This window comes from Megalobrama amblycephala, linkage group LG21 (genome assembly GCF_018812025.1).
Source record: "Megalobrama amblycephala isolate DHTTF-2021 linkage group LG21, ASM1881202v1, whole genome shotgun sequence".
Lineage (NCBI taxonomy): Eukaryota > Metazoa > Chordata > Actinopteri > Cypriniformes > Xenocyprididae > Megalobrama > Megalobrama amblycephala.
Genome location: NC_063064.1, coordinates 13,124,282 through 13,139,729, shown reverse-complemented (window position 1 = coordinate 13,139,729; position 15,448 = coordinate 13,124,282). Strand labels below are relative to the sequence as shown.

The window sequence follows — 15,448 nt, the reverse complement described above, 5'->3', positions numbered from 1 at the left end:
AAGATATCCAATGCAGCAATGAAATAGCCTATAATATTTTTTTCTCTTTCTGTTTGCAGATTGTTAGAAGCAATTCCAAACTTCTCAACCAAAGACAAAGCCATTTGACTATAACTGTGTTCTCCACCCTGATGTCAAGGCCTTGTCCTTCCACCCGAGGTCCTAAACCTCCTGTGGCACCCAAACCAATTCTAGCCTCTGAACTGAGTCAAAGCATTGTGGGTAATGGGGACATAACATCCTCTGATAGACTGGAGCTGAAGCAGGACAATGAATCAGATGTCACACAGGATGAAACAGATGCATTCAGAGAAAACTGTACTGATGATCACATGGAGAGCGACTTATCTGAGTTTACTGTAAACTATGACACTAACCATGACACAACTTGTTTTAATGAAATAGAGGAAGAATTACAAATGCCAGCAGATGAAACAATGGGGGAGGATGAAAATAAAGATTATACTACTGAAGTACAGCATGCAGCTTCTGCAAATTTGTTGGATGATTCAACAGATGAGGACCACAGCAAAAACACTGATGATACCAAGCCAGCTGAAAATAGAGAAGATTCTTATAATGTACTTGAGGACACCTGTGCATGTTCTGAGAATGAGACACCTACTAAAGATCAGCCTGCAGATGAATCTCAAAGTCTGTATGAAGAGATTGAGGAACCACCATCAGACAGTTTTCAACGTGCCGATGATCAACATGAAGAGGACAATAGAGCAGGCGCAAACTGTGTTCATCATGAAGCAGAAGAAGAAGAGACTGGGCTTTCTTCAAAGGCTACAAACTGCAGTCAACCCTCATTATGTGAGGAATACCCTTATGACATTATTGGCACAGTGGATGATAACAGCACTTGGCAGGCTGAACGTGCAACCAAAGACCCATCTGGACGCTTCAGGTTTGCAGAGGAGACAGAAGACGCATTTGAGCCCTACTCTGTCATAGAGGTTGTGCCAAGTGATTTGACATGCACCTCTGATCCAGAAGCAAGATGCACTGATGAAGAATCCAGCAATGAGAAACCAATTGACTCAACAGAGGGAACATCAAACCAAGAGCCTTACTACGTATCATCGGACGACATGGCTGAGTTAGAGAAGGAACAGGCGAAATTAGAAAATGGTGTCTCTCAACCTGCTTCTGAGGGTCAAGAGATGGCAAAAAATGAAGGAGCGGATGACTATGCTGATATTGAAGACCATGATGGGGATGATCAGCAGGTGGAGTGTGTGTCATCTGAAGATTATGTTGAGATAGGAGATGAAGATGAGCCAGTAAACATGGAGAGAAAAACCAAGTGCAAAAGTATAAGAGAACGATCAGTTAAACGGGAAAAAGCCCTCTTGAGTCAGAGGAACAGCTGCCAACCACGTCTCAGACTTTGCAACATAACCGTTCCTGCTGACTTAGATTTAGGCAGAACTCCAGAACTTACAAACCGTTTGGTTTTTGCCCATACCACAGAAGCGTTTGAAGAGGACATTGAAGAGCTGGACTGCCATATTGTGCCTTTCTTTGAGGACTCGGACACAGAAAGCGATGAACACATTTATGAGGAGGCAGGCTTTGACTCGGAGGGTGAGAACTTTATTTCTCTGGACAGGAAGAGCATTGTGACAAGATCTCGCTCGCTTTCTGGGAAAGTACCTGGATATGTTCCTGAGACTGTGCCTGAGGAGACGGGCACTGAGTACCAATCTCACGACTACTACACTGTGGCCTTGGACCAGAATGGAGTTCCACAACCCAAGCTTTCAGATGAAACAGAGGCCAACCGAATTATTCCCTCATTGAATCCAAGGCGCTTTCTTCTTGCTCCTCGATCGCTTTCTGTTGAGGGCAGAGATTTGCCATTCTCAGGGCACTTTGAGGGTGAGAAATCTCCTAGAGGGGAATGCAGATTGCAAAGAAAAGATGACACACTTTCTTTGCCTTGTGTCATTACTTCCTCTGGAAGCTTTTCTCAAAGAAGTCACCAGTCCTCCAGTGGTGTGTCGACACCTACATCTCTAGTCGATATCCCACCGCCCTTTGAGTTAGCTTACATAACTAAGAGGCCTGTGACCAAAAGCTCTCCATCACTTCTTATCCAACATGAGTCTCCTGACAACCCCAAAAAGAAGACAACATCTTTTAAGCGTTTCTTGGCTTTAAAATTTAAGAAAAAATCAGAAAGCAAAGCCCGTGGAGATGGCAGTGTCCGCTCCTCCAGGTCATCATCTGAATCTAGCCACCATGGGCCCATTCGGGTGCTTGAGCTTGATCGAAGAAGTACAAGTGGCTCCCCGCAGCTTCAGTCCCGTGTGGGAAAGCCACAACACAACTCAGAAATACCTACCACCTTTCTGCTTTACAAAGAGAGGCATAGAAGGCAAGGTGCACCCAAGAGTTACAGCAACAGGGGTGTAGCCAGAGTGGAGTCCTTTGAGGACCGCTCTCGGCCCCCCTTCATGCCCCTACCCCTCACTAAGCCTCGCTCCATCTCCTTCCCAAGTGCAGATACTTCTGATTATGAAAACATTCCTGCAATGAGCTCAGACTATGAGAATATCCAGATTCCACATGGACGGCCCACTCGGGCAGTCACTATTACAGATTTCTTCGATGACCACAATCGGACAGCAGCACCTGCCAATGAGAATGATGGCTATGTGGACATGAATAGCTTTGCAGGAATAGAAAACAAGACCACCACTCAAGAGCAAGACACTGAAAGGTATGGTCAGTCATAGAACTACATAATTAAAAATGAATATTTTCCACATTGTTAATTGTAAAAAGGATTAAAGAGATCTGAAATGAACTATATTAGGAAGACTTATTTTGGTTTAAATCATCAGACTGTAGCATAAGATTGTCTAGAGAGTTATATTTTGAATGCTGAAACCCCTTCCTCTGAACACAATGGCAATACCATCACACAAGTCTGGAGGAAGTGCAGGCCAAAACAATGTTAACAGGAAATTAGGCAAGTGTTTGGTCACTCTGATAGCTCAGCTTGCACCTCTCTCTGTCTCAGAACACTTTCTGTAATCTTCCTGGCTGAATAAACAAGACTTAAAGTATTAGATATTCTAGACTACAATGAAATATTGGTGAGATAGATGTAGCCTACATACGGTATTAGGGCTGGGTAAAAAATATTCGATTTCTCGATTTTAAACTATTCTCAGTTTATGAACTGATATCGATTCTTAAATCCCAAAAATCAATCTTTTAGTGTATCCTGATTTCAGATGATGAATGAACAGAACATTGTTTTGTTCAAAGCTTATCACAATAAGCTTTGTGCTTTGTTACTTTTGATATGAAACAAAGTGATTAGGAACATCTTAATTAGGAAATTTCATTACAAAATTCAAACAATAAATACTGTTTTGGTGCTCTTTAATGTGACATGACAGAACGCTGTTGCCTCCTCAGATCAAGTGAAGTGGCAGCGCGAAGCAGGAGTGAACTGATCATCTCTTTCACTACTAGTTACAGCATGAAATAAACATGAATGAACATCAGAAGGTTTGGTAAAAGATATAGTAAAACTTTTCGAAATCTGTACCATGTCGCATGTAATTGTTACATGTAATGTTACATTTACCTCAGAAAAGCCATCCACTGACCATAAACATGTTAAGCTAGTTCAGCTTGAAAAATGAATTTTAGAGAGGAGCATTTTGCTAAATTTATGCATCATATTACATCTGTCAAGTTTTTGACAGCCACCATTTAAATGTTTATATTTCAAAAAAACAAACTGGAGTAGAAACATAATTGTAAAGTTAGTATTTTAATTTTATTATTGTAAAAACTTCCTTGTATGTAATTTAAGTGTTTTTAACCTTCAATATTCCAGTAATGTAGTTCCAAATGATTCCCTGTAGAGTTGACTTCCCTGTAGTTGAGAGATTTAAGCTGTACCTGATATATCCAAAATAATCAATATCGAATCAAATTGAATTGAATCAGAGTCTAATCAAATCGCAAGCTTGTGAATTGAAATCAAATCGAATCATGAAATTTGTCAATACCCAGCCCTATACAATATACAGGGTTTCTTGGACAGATGAAGTTCCAAAAAAGTTGTCCATGTTCATTAGTAATTATGCAATATCATGCTCACCGTTGTGAAATTGGGCTTGCATCCTTGCCAATATTCAGCCCAACAAGCACAATTGTTAATGTGATATTGCTGTGTGATGATGCAAAAGTTAATAGTGAACAACTTACATTTTAGACACATTATTGCCCAGTTGTGATTTAACTTTTGCTATGCAAAATCAACTGGCTGGAAATCCATTAACTGTTGTACAAAGTAGTGTATAATGAAACAAACTGACTTGCCAAACACTTACGCTGTGGGTGCTATGTTGTGCATGTGGTAGTGGAGCAGCCTGTGGTATTGCGTTTCATTGGTTGAGAAGATGGACTATGCTTGCAGGGTAGCTTATCTGATTTTCTCATTTGCAGGATTTGATGGTACATTTGTTGGAGTGCCCTATCTGTGTGAGAAAGAATACAATGCAATGGTTCATTGATACAAATTGTATTGTAAGAAAGTGGATTAAACGTTAAGGCTATTTTTCTCCTTTATTGCAATGCTCTCACAGCCTGATGCAGCTGAGTGGAGGGGAATAGATGAGAAAACCAGGGGGAGATTTCTGTTCTGTGGGTGAGCATTTTGGTAGCATGTAGTGTTATTAAACCAAATTCCCCAAGTGCGTTTCTTTTATTGGGCTTTTGGGAGATTTGAGGTTTTAGAGAGGTTTAAAGACAGATGACTTTCTGACCTTCTTTTGACCGCAGCCCTCTCTGCTCTCACTTTACTACCCTAGAGTCATCATTAGAAACCTCTGCTCGATTACCTCCAGTGTAGTCAAAGACCCTGACTGTTTCAAGTGGCCTCTGGGTAGCTTTTTAATCAGATTTTCAGAGAAACACAAGGGAAATTTCCAGAATTGCTTGTATTGTTGTTAGTCTCTCCATTGTTTATCACTCACATTCATTCTGCAGTTTTTTGGAAAAAGGTATTTTTCATGATTCTATCAGAGAACAGAAAAGATGTGAATATGATTTTGATTTCATAGTGACTTTATCTGACAGTGCAGGTTTCATGCTTTAATGCAAAATAAAACCCATTACTAGAAGTGATAGCCTGATATAGAAATATCACAATAAATACAGTAGTTTCTTTTTTCCATGGAAAATTGTAATTTTTTGGTTAAAATTCATGCTTGGAGTGAATAGCAATACCATCCTTTACCTAATCTGAGTAAGGTCTTTTACTTCTCTCTGTGTTTTCAGCTTTTACCAGTAAATCGTTATTGACTTATTTTTGAGTGCTAGCCTGCTATGGATGGTGTGAATACTCACTACTTTTGGATATTACCCCTGGCCACAGTGTTTATGTGCCACGCTTTTGGGCATCTTCCATTATTCAGAAGATGATAAGGGAGCCAGGGACCTTTTTTCTGGTGACATTATTGACTCATTGTGCAATCTAACAGCATTGCATGTTTGCAAATGGGTCTATGTGTCTGCACCATTAGCCGCTTTGTGTCCCAAGAGAATCCTTCGTCACTGCTGATGTTCTGTCTGTTTTTGTTTGTCGTATTTTGAATGCCTGCAGAGAAAAATTGACATTGCCACTTTGGTGGATGGAGACACAGTGACAGGACAGTGATTGATTGCAGATGCATAAAGAAAGCATATTTTTCATGCCCAAGCCAATCGGAGAAACGTTTTGTACTCTTTACTGGTCCCACAGGACAGTGGGTAGTGTGAGAGAATGATTGAGATAAAATGTGAAACTCCTTGTTTATAAATACCAACCATACACTCTACAAAATGCTGGTTTAAAAACAACCCAAGTTGGGTTGAAAATGGACAAACGCAGCAACTGGGTTGTTTTAACCTAGCGGTTTGGTTAAATATTTGTCTAGTTTTATTTAACTCAACTATTGTTTAAAAATTACTGTATTGATGAACCCAAAGTATGTTGGAAATAAACATTTATTAAATCGCTTGTTAATAAATGTTCACATTTTGATTATTGTTGTTGCCTCTAGTAATTATGTGTCTGATTTTTAATTTCCATGCTATTTTGGGTTCATTTTAAGCCAGCCATATAGTAATTTTTAAACAATAGTTGGGTTAAATAAAATTGCCCAGCACATTGGGCAAACATTTAACCCAACCGCTGGGTTAGTCCATTTTCAACCCAACTTGGGTTGTTTTTAATCCAGAATGTATGTGTATGAATGTGAGTGTAGTGTATAATATTGACTATTGAACTGCCTATATTATAGAAATATTTGACATTTCACATTCTTAATGATTATTTTGAAAATTATTCATATAGAATTAATTGTTTTTAGTTCATTTGTTGTTCATTCATGCGTTTATATACTGCCATTATATTATATTATATTATATTATATTATATTATATTATATTATATTATATTATATTATATTATATTATATTATATTATTAATTGATTTTGACACTTTATTTTCTTGATACGTCTTGATTATTATTATTATTATTATTAGATATTTAGAAAGACAGTTTGAAACATACATTCAGAGAGTTCAGAGAAAAAGAACACGTCTTTTCAAGGACGTTCTAAATCCTTTCTGCATTTTAATGCTCAGAAAAGTTGGGTGTGGGCCTGGCCTGGCCTGGTCCGGACCGGTCTGAGTTGGGCCTGGTGCCTGGGGCTCTCAGGTCATTGCCAGGTTATCCCAAGAGTGGACGCACCCAGCCAATGAGCCTCCACACCGCTGTTTACAGGAAATGCAGGACAAGGGCGAGGGGACAGGGTCAGTGGGATGGGGTGGAGACAGGCAATACCGATCTCCCAGACTCCCCTGCGACCCAAACAACAAGGCGAGGTGTGGCAGTCAGGAAAGCAAGGCTACCACAAAGATATTGTTGTTGTCATCGTTCCCAGCTTTCTCCATGTCTTTTCTAATATTACAGTAAAAGCAGGGTCCAGTGGTTGACTTGAAAAATATTTACAATGTAAAAATGAAATGCATATTTGTAAGAAAGCAGATCCTTTGAACTGAATTTAAAAGCATTATTTAACATTAAATATCAATTTAATGATTCTGAAAAGATGACAAAATAAACAAATTTATGGCCCTTTTTCTATCTGTTCTGAACAGTAACACCACCAAACTAAAACCAAGCAAGAATATACAGCTCTCGGTTCAACCAACACACAAACTGTTCTTCACTTTCTTCTCATCTGCATTCAAATACGTTTTGTTAAATGAAGTCTGGTAATGAAGTCATTTCAGCGATGCTTGTCTTCTATAATAGCACTATTACACAGATTCAGACAGAGAAACACTGGGGTTTCTAATGTATATTTTATTATCAAGAGTTTAAATCAATTGAATTACATATAACAAGCCTCAGGGAAGCATCAGGCAGTAGGACATATAGGTGTGTTATAGGAAATCATTGCACTCTCTCTATAATTTTCAGCAGTAAATTTAGCTCATGGGTACCTTAAAGCAAACAGCTTAGAGAAGTACTTGCTCTATAATTGCTTCTCATAAATGGTAATGTTGAAGAGTCAGGAGGATTGTATAAATCATCACTTTTGGCTGATGGACAGATTATGTACAGTAGGATGGCAAAGATTAATGCACATTTTACACAATTATTTTGTAATATTTGTAAAAAAAAAAAAAAAAAAAATTTATTTATTCAATTATCTTTCACCAAAGTGGCATACAAAAAATGTGTATTGTGTCGTGAAAATCCCCTCAGCACAACGCAAAAGACACAAATCATATACACTGTAAAATTAATCATGATTTTAACTAAAAATGCTACGGTGCAAAACTGTTAATTGGTTAACAGAATGTTTCCGTATTATATACAGTGAATTACTGTAATAGATCTAACCATATGTTTAATGTAATTTTACAGTAAAATGCTGTTAAATGTACAGTTTTTGGAAGTGAAAAAGAACAAGTCATTGTTTAAATTACAGTAAAAACCGTAAATTGACATTCCCAGAATTTCCTGCGTGACACTTCACATTTGATGTATTTTCATTGAAATAACTGTTTCTTCTTAGTTTTTCTTATTTTTTTTCTCAGTTATGTACATTAGGGTTTTATGTTACATCTAATGTTGTTAAATTAATGTTTATTTCATTTTTTTAATGTTGTGTGTTACCATGATGGTGTTTTGTATCTGTTCTGTGCGAATGACACTGTGGACCTTCTATATATTAGTATTGTCCTTCTCAGCTTGTGGAAAAGCTGCTTGTGATGAACTTTGATTCATCATGTGACTCATCACCACTGTGTTTGGTGGCTGTCAGTGTATTACAAAGGTACAAAAAACAGATATTAGTTCTTCAATAGATTGGTAAATTAACATTTTACTGTATCAGTTAATGCAATGCGGTATTTTACGGTAAATTTAAGTTAAATCTGTAAAACCTAAAATGTTGCTACCATATTTTTTACGGTAAATTTCTGCCAACCACAGCTGCCGGTTTTTTACTGTAAATTTAAAGTCTGAAAACCAGATGTGTTAATAAAAAATATCTCTGTTTTTGAGCTGCATGTGGGCAATTTCAGTTTTGAATTTATTTGAAAGGTGTTTCAGATAAAGAAACAGCTTGCTTTGTCTTATGCTAACTCTTGTGCCGCTTTGACTGAAAATGGAGTCCTCAGCTGGTGAGATGACTGAAGATTGTAGTGACGTCCTGCCAGAAGGCTCCTATATGCTTCATCTGGGGCCTCCAAATGAACTGTCACCTTAGCTCGCCCAGTTCAGCTGGCTATGAGCAATGAGCAATTTCCACTTCCACCTCTCTTGTGTGTGTGTGCTTTTCAGAAGTGTACAGTGTCCTTGAGTAGTATGACACCCAGCTGAGCACCTCTAAACCTTTTATATACTGACAGTATATGCACACATTGACTTTTATTGCTTTTAAATTTTATTCGGTTCAACAATCTATTAAAACCGTTAATGCAAAAGTCAAAGAGATTCTTGCCGTCGCCTCTAGATAAGTGATAAGCGCAAATGCACTCAAAATTTCCCTCATGTGTGTCCTCCACAGTATATAAGCAGCTTCATTGTGCATATTTGCATATCTTCAGGGCTGTATCTTCTTTTCGGCTTTAAGTGCTCACCACAGGCTCACCAAGCCAGCCCTTCATGCCCAACCGTAAATGTCCTCACAATCTGGCCCCAGCCATCCGTGTTACTACTGTAAGGAGAAGCAGGGGAGGAAAAAACGAATTATTCTCACCAGGTCTTGTTTAAATGAAGAGGGGGAATTTGTTTCTCCTTGGCAAAGGGTAATTTCTGCTCTGCTGGACACCAAAGTGCCCTCTAATACAAAACATTGTTTTGAGACAGTTTTTTCCGATTGTTTTTGATATGGAGAGATTGGCTGGTTTGTGGTTTGCCACATGCAGTGTTCTGATCGTAACAGTTTAGTTTCTCCTCGGGCTCTGTTAGACAGTGGTGGTAGTGGGCTTTGTATCATTGAGATTAAATGTAAATTTACACATTTTTAGTCTAGGATGAAGGCTGAAAACTAAACTCAGCTCATGAACGTTTCTGTGCATGTACAATGTGCAGGGACTCATATCAAGATAAAAATTGGTGCAAATATCTTTTCAAAACTAAATTTAAATTTGAATAACTGTGTGAAAAGCCTATACATATTAAATAATCCTTTAATGAGCATAGTGCATCAAATGAACTCTCTCTCTCTCATGTTTTCATCTATTCTCAGTGCCTACACTGAGCCTTTTCCTGTTTGTCCTGTGTCTGCCACTCTGTCCAATGAGGAAGATCATGGACGCACATCTGAAGAAGAGGACGGTTGTGGAGACCACTGCCATGACCGACAGGTTAGCTAACAAATTTATCAATTTGCAAATGCTTGTCAATGCGTACTAGTAGTGGTACATGCGTTCAAAAGTTTGGGATCGGTAAGATTTTTATTTTAAAGGTGCAGTATGTAATATTGACAGCTAGTGGTTAAAATGGATTCTGAGGTCCAAATTCAAAATATTTGATAGAGTTGTTTGCCCCGCCCCCTCCTCCTCGGACTCAGTGCTCACACGGGTTGCCAGATTGAGGACATGCAACAGGAACAAGAGCAACTGACAATGGAAAGCAACAAGCCTTACACTGTATATTTATCTGCATTTTAATATGTGTTTTAATATGCCTCTGGTCATAGAGCTTTTTTAGATGGATGCCGATGCTTTTTAGTTCTTGTAGAATCTGCATTCTCTAATCCAGTTCGTTTTCTGGCTTTCATGGCTGCAGTATGGTGTGTCTTCCACCAAATGGCAATCTGGGGTGTCAAATACTATTGGGTAACTATGGGTAGTGGGCGGGATCACACAGACCAAAACAAAAATAGTTTTTTATAATAAAAAAAAGTTTTTCTGAATAACAAGTATTTGAACTTAGTATGTTTCCTAAATCTTTGCAAGCATATTATGGTGTATATTTATGTTTTAGTACAGTCAAAACAATTACATACAGCACCTTTAAGAAATTAATGCTTTTATTCAGCAAGGATGCATTAAATTGATCAAAAGTGATAGTAAAGACATTTATATTGTTATGAAAATTTTCTGTTTCAAATAAATGCTGTTCAAAGATTCTTGTAAAAATGTATCACAGTTTTAACAAAAATATTAAGCAACCCAACTATTTTCAACATTTACAATAATAGGAAATGTTTCTTGAGCACCAAATCAGCATATTAAAATGATTTCTGATCATGTGACACTGAAGACTGGAGTAATGAGACTTTTTAAAAAAAAATATTTATCTTGCTGACCCCAATCTTTTGAACTGTAGTGTATTTCAAAATCAGGGCCTAGGAGTCTACAGAAATGAAATACTTCTGATTTATTTCAGTGCGAGTTATTACAATATGTATTCTTTCAAGAATTGATTGTACTTATAGACAGTTTCTTAATACAGTATTTTAAAATCTTAATACAATGTAAATATACAATATTTAATGTAATAAATATGATATAATAAATTTGGAAGTAAATTCATTATGAATCATTACAAATAATTTGCTTTAAAAAGTACCAAGTAGTCACAGTGAGAAAAACAAAATCCTGTATAGAAAAAAAGATGCATCAATTATGCATCGATAATTGTTTTATCATCACATTGCAACCCTCTGAATCGTTATTGAATCATGAGGTGAAAGTATAATTGTTTCTTTAACATATACATACTTTAACATATTTAGCTGCTTTTCTTTTTTTTTAAGAAGGCTTAAAGAGATATTTCACCCAGAAATGAAAATTCTGTCATTAATTACTCTTGTCATTCCAAACCCATAACACTTTTGTTTTCTGTCCCTCCATAGACAGCTACGCAACTGATACTTTGACGCTTCAAAAAGTTCGTAAAGAGATCGTAAAACTAATCCATATGAATTGAGTGGTTTAGTCCAAATTTTCTGAAGAGACTCAATCACTTTATATGATGAACAGATTTAATTTAGGCTTTTATTCACATATAAACTTTGATCAGCGAACATAAACAGAAGCTTAAAGGAACACTCCACGTTTTTTGAAAATAGGCTCATTTTCCAACTCCCTTAGAGTTAAACATTTGAGTTTTACCATTTTCGAATCCATCCAGCCGATCTCCGGATCTGGCGGTACCACTTTTAGCATAGCTTAGCATAGTTCATTGAATCTGATGAGACCAATAGCATCTCGTTCAAAAAAATGACCAAAGAGTTTCGATATTTTTCCTATTTAAAACTTGACTCTTCTGTAGTTATATTGTGTACTAAGACCGACGGAAAATGAAAAGTTGTGATTTTCTAGGCTGATATAGCTAGGAACTATACTCTCATTCTGGCATAATAATCAAGGAAGCTTTGCTTCCGTAACATGGGTGCAGCAGGCGCAATGATATTACGCAGCGGCTCTCACAAATGTCTCCATGGTTGCAAGGCACGCTCCCTGTGCAAGCAGGGGGTCACAGGCGCTGCGTAATATCATTGCGCCTGCTGCAAAGTTTTAAATAGGAAAAATATCGAAACTCTTCAGTCAATTTTTTGAGCGAGATGCTATTGGTCTAATCAGATTCAATGAACTATGCTAAGCTATGCTAAAAGTGGTACCGCCAGACCCGGAGATCGGCTGAATGGATTTGAAAACGGTAAAACTCAACTGTTTAACTCTAGGGGAGTTGGAAAATGAGCCTATTTTCAAAAAAAGTGGAGTGTTCCTTTAACCGAACCTGCTTGACTCGTGAAGAACAAACCTCTTGCGGAAGCTCAAACGTGCTGTGTTTTTCTTTTCAGAAAATTTGGACACTTTATTCATATGGATTAGTTTTACGATCTCTTTATGAACTTTTTGAAGCATCAAAGTGTCAGTTGCGTACACTGTCAATTGAGGAACAGAAAGCTCTCAGATTTAATCAAAAAGATCTTCATTTGTATTTCGAAGATAAATGAAAGTCTTATGGAACGACATGAGGGTGAGTAATTAATGACAGAATTTTAATTTTTGGGTGAACTATCCCTTAAAAATCATAATTTGTGTGTCCTTTATATCAAAAACTTTTATAAACCCCTGTTATAGACCCTTTTCAGCGATGCGCTCGTTGTCTTTTGTCTTCAAGTTTGTATTTCCACAGCGATCTTACGTATTTATGAATTAACTGCTCATTTTAAAATCTTCTGGGTCTACTGACATTTGTTAAAACATCTGCTTTAAACATTACAATGCTCACGATAACTTTCATTAACTCTATAACAAGGAAAACCACTTGACCAGCTAATTATTCGTTGACAGCGATGCCATAGAAATGTACAGAGCTACCGCAAAAGCTGAAGTTCAAAGACAATATTATAAAGATGGCGGCGCGCTTGTTTCTCTGGCGCATAAGGTCTATAGCACACAAAAATAATGTCTGACAGTTTAATCTTATACTTTCCGGCCTTGTATACACTTTTACAACAGTACCTCTTATAACCTTCCCTTATACCGTTACCCAAATAATCATAGCTTTGCATGCTGAAGTAGGTAAAAACAAGGACCCTCCCTGTTGAAGTGGAATTCCCTGCGTGTGCAATTTGTGCAATTGTCTGAGATCCAGGTTCATACATCTCCTGGCAGTCAGTTTAACGCTGCAGTGAGAGCCGGACCCCACCCCTTCCCTCTGCCACTGTAATATCAGCCCGGGGCCCCGGCCTTGTGATGCCTGCTTCCTTGTTTTCTTCATCTTAAAAAAGAAAAGAATATCTGGGAGTAGCCTATCCCAGCACAACAACAAGCTGGAAAAAATCCAGCTGCACATTACAATTTGTTTTATTTTGGATTTTTATGCGTGCAAAACTATTAAAATCTAAACATGGATATGTAGTACGTCAGTATTAGCAGTTATGTTCCAGTCACGCAGTCATGTTCTCCTAAATATGTCCATTCAGTAGTAACACTCGTGTTCAGACAGCTGTGATTAGCTTGCAAATCAATGGTGGATTTGTGCTTGCCATGAACGCAGCCTCTCATCCATAATGCATCTGTGCTTAAAGCGGCACGTCCAGGAAAGCTTTTTCATTTGCGTTGTGGTTTAATGAAATAATCAGTCTTCTTTTGACAGGATTGAATGTGAATTTAGATCAGAACGTCCATCCCTTTCTCACTCCATCTTCATATATGTATCTATCAATACATTTATATATTAATATCATCTATTTATTTCTCTTTACTAAGTGTTGTAACTGAAAGCTGCAAGTGTATTGCACTGTGTACTTGAACTCTTTAAACACTGGGTCTCTTCATTTATCTCTCATGGCTTTCTTTTCTGTCACTCTCAGATTGATGGCCGTTCCAGAGCCTACTATGTTGCCAAAGACCTGGTGGACTCGGAAAGAGAGTAAGTGTTTGTCTCTGTCTGGATTGAACACATTCCAGATACAGACCAATTGTGTCTCATGAGATGTCCTTTAGGGATCTTCTTTATCCAGGCCCTGTCCACATCTTTATCACTGTCTATTCTTGTTCACTCAACAGCTCCTCTGATACTCAAACTGACAGCCTATTACTGGACTGTCTGACATAAGATATTGCATTTCAGAAGCGCCTCAATGAGTCATTAAGTGTGTAGATTTATTAAATGTGATCCAGTGTCTATGCAAGCCTGCTTTTCCCCCTAAGCCCTTCAAATATATTTGTTATGTATCTCAACTGACTGCATAAATCGGCTGTGTAAATGTTGGTTTCACTTGGATGATCAGGGATATATCTGCTTGACAGAATTGGACAGGTGTTTTTGTGCTGTGTCTTTAAGTGTCAAACAATTGCATTACAATAATATTACAATACATGTAATGTCAACTCTTTTCAATTATCTACAGACACGTGAAGGCTCTGAAGATTCTTCAAGAGGTATGAAAATCTGTTTTTTTTTCTTTCTTTTTTTCTTTAATATATATTTAAATGTCTAACTCGTTGAACTGCAATAGTCGTAGATGAGATTTTTGCATACGCTATACCAGGAGTAGGCAAGTTCGGTCCTGTAGAGTTTAGCTCCAACCCCCAAAAAAAACTCTCACCTTCCTATAGCCTTAGTAATCCTGAAGAGCTTGATTAGCTTGTTCAGGTGTGTTTGATTAAGGTTGGAGCTAAACTCTGCAGGACAGCGGCTCCTTAGTACCCCCTTTCCACCAGCATGAACCGGGTACTAGTTCAGAGCTAGTGCTAGTGCCAGTTCGGAGTTGGTTCAACCGATGAGCCTTCTAAGAACCGGTTTGCCTTTCCACGGGCTAGAGAGCAGCACAGAGCCAGGATTAACATCACTATACGTCTCATATTTCACAGCAAAGCTAGCGTTGCAGCGCCAAACACACCAGGCTTGTTCGAGATGCATCGGCTTCCCCCAGAGCGATCGGCGCATGACATTAAAGCACCGCGAGAACGATCCAAAATTCTGCACAATTGGAGTCGTATGCTTTACAAACACACCCGTGGACAAAAACTGCGGCACTCCGATGTCACCCGCCGAATGACGGTCCACGCTGCTCCGATGCATCTCGATTTACAAGCCTTCCTATATTAACAATCACTATAAATGTTTCACTAGGCTGTTGATGCTCATGGCTTTGCGAACCTGTCAAATCAGGCATTTGTATATAGACGGAGATTACGATCGAGCTGCATGTCAATTCCATGGCTCGTTTAGCTGCTATTTCAAGGAAACTTTTGAGCGGTCTCAAGTTTTTTGTTGGTCACGGTAACCCCGCCCCAGCCCCTGACGCAAGTGGTTCTTACTTCTAGCCCAGCAATGTTTTGGTGCTACTTAAGAACCACTTTTCCTGGTTCGGAGCTGGTGCTTTGTGTGTCGAAAGACAAAGAACTGATTTGAAACTAGGCTCTGGCTCCGAACCAGCACT

The 15,448-nt window shown here is 38.2% G+C and overlaps 1 protein-coding gene across 5 annotated transcripts in view; it reads left to right on the top strand.

Annotated features, from left to right (window-relative positions):
* Positions 1–15,448, top strand: part of fgd5a (FYVE, RhoGEF and PH domain containing 5a) — a 64,991-nt gene that overhangs the window by 5,381 nt on the left and 44,162 nt on the right. For all 5 annotated transcript variants that reach the window (XM_048171873.1, XM_048171874.1, XM_048171877.1 and 2 more), the window contains 4 exons: positions 60–2,731; positions 9,788–9,905; positions 13,874–13,932; positions 14,414–14,444. In XM_048171873.1, the coding sequence (XP_048027830.1) occupies positions 60–2,731; positions 9,788–9,905; positions 13,874–13,932; positions 14,414–14,444 (2,880 nt within the window). The remainder of the gene's footprint in view (positions 1–59; positions 2,732–9,787; positions 9,906–13,873; positions 13,933–14,413; positions 14,445–15,448) is intronic.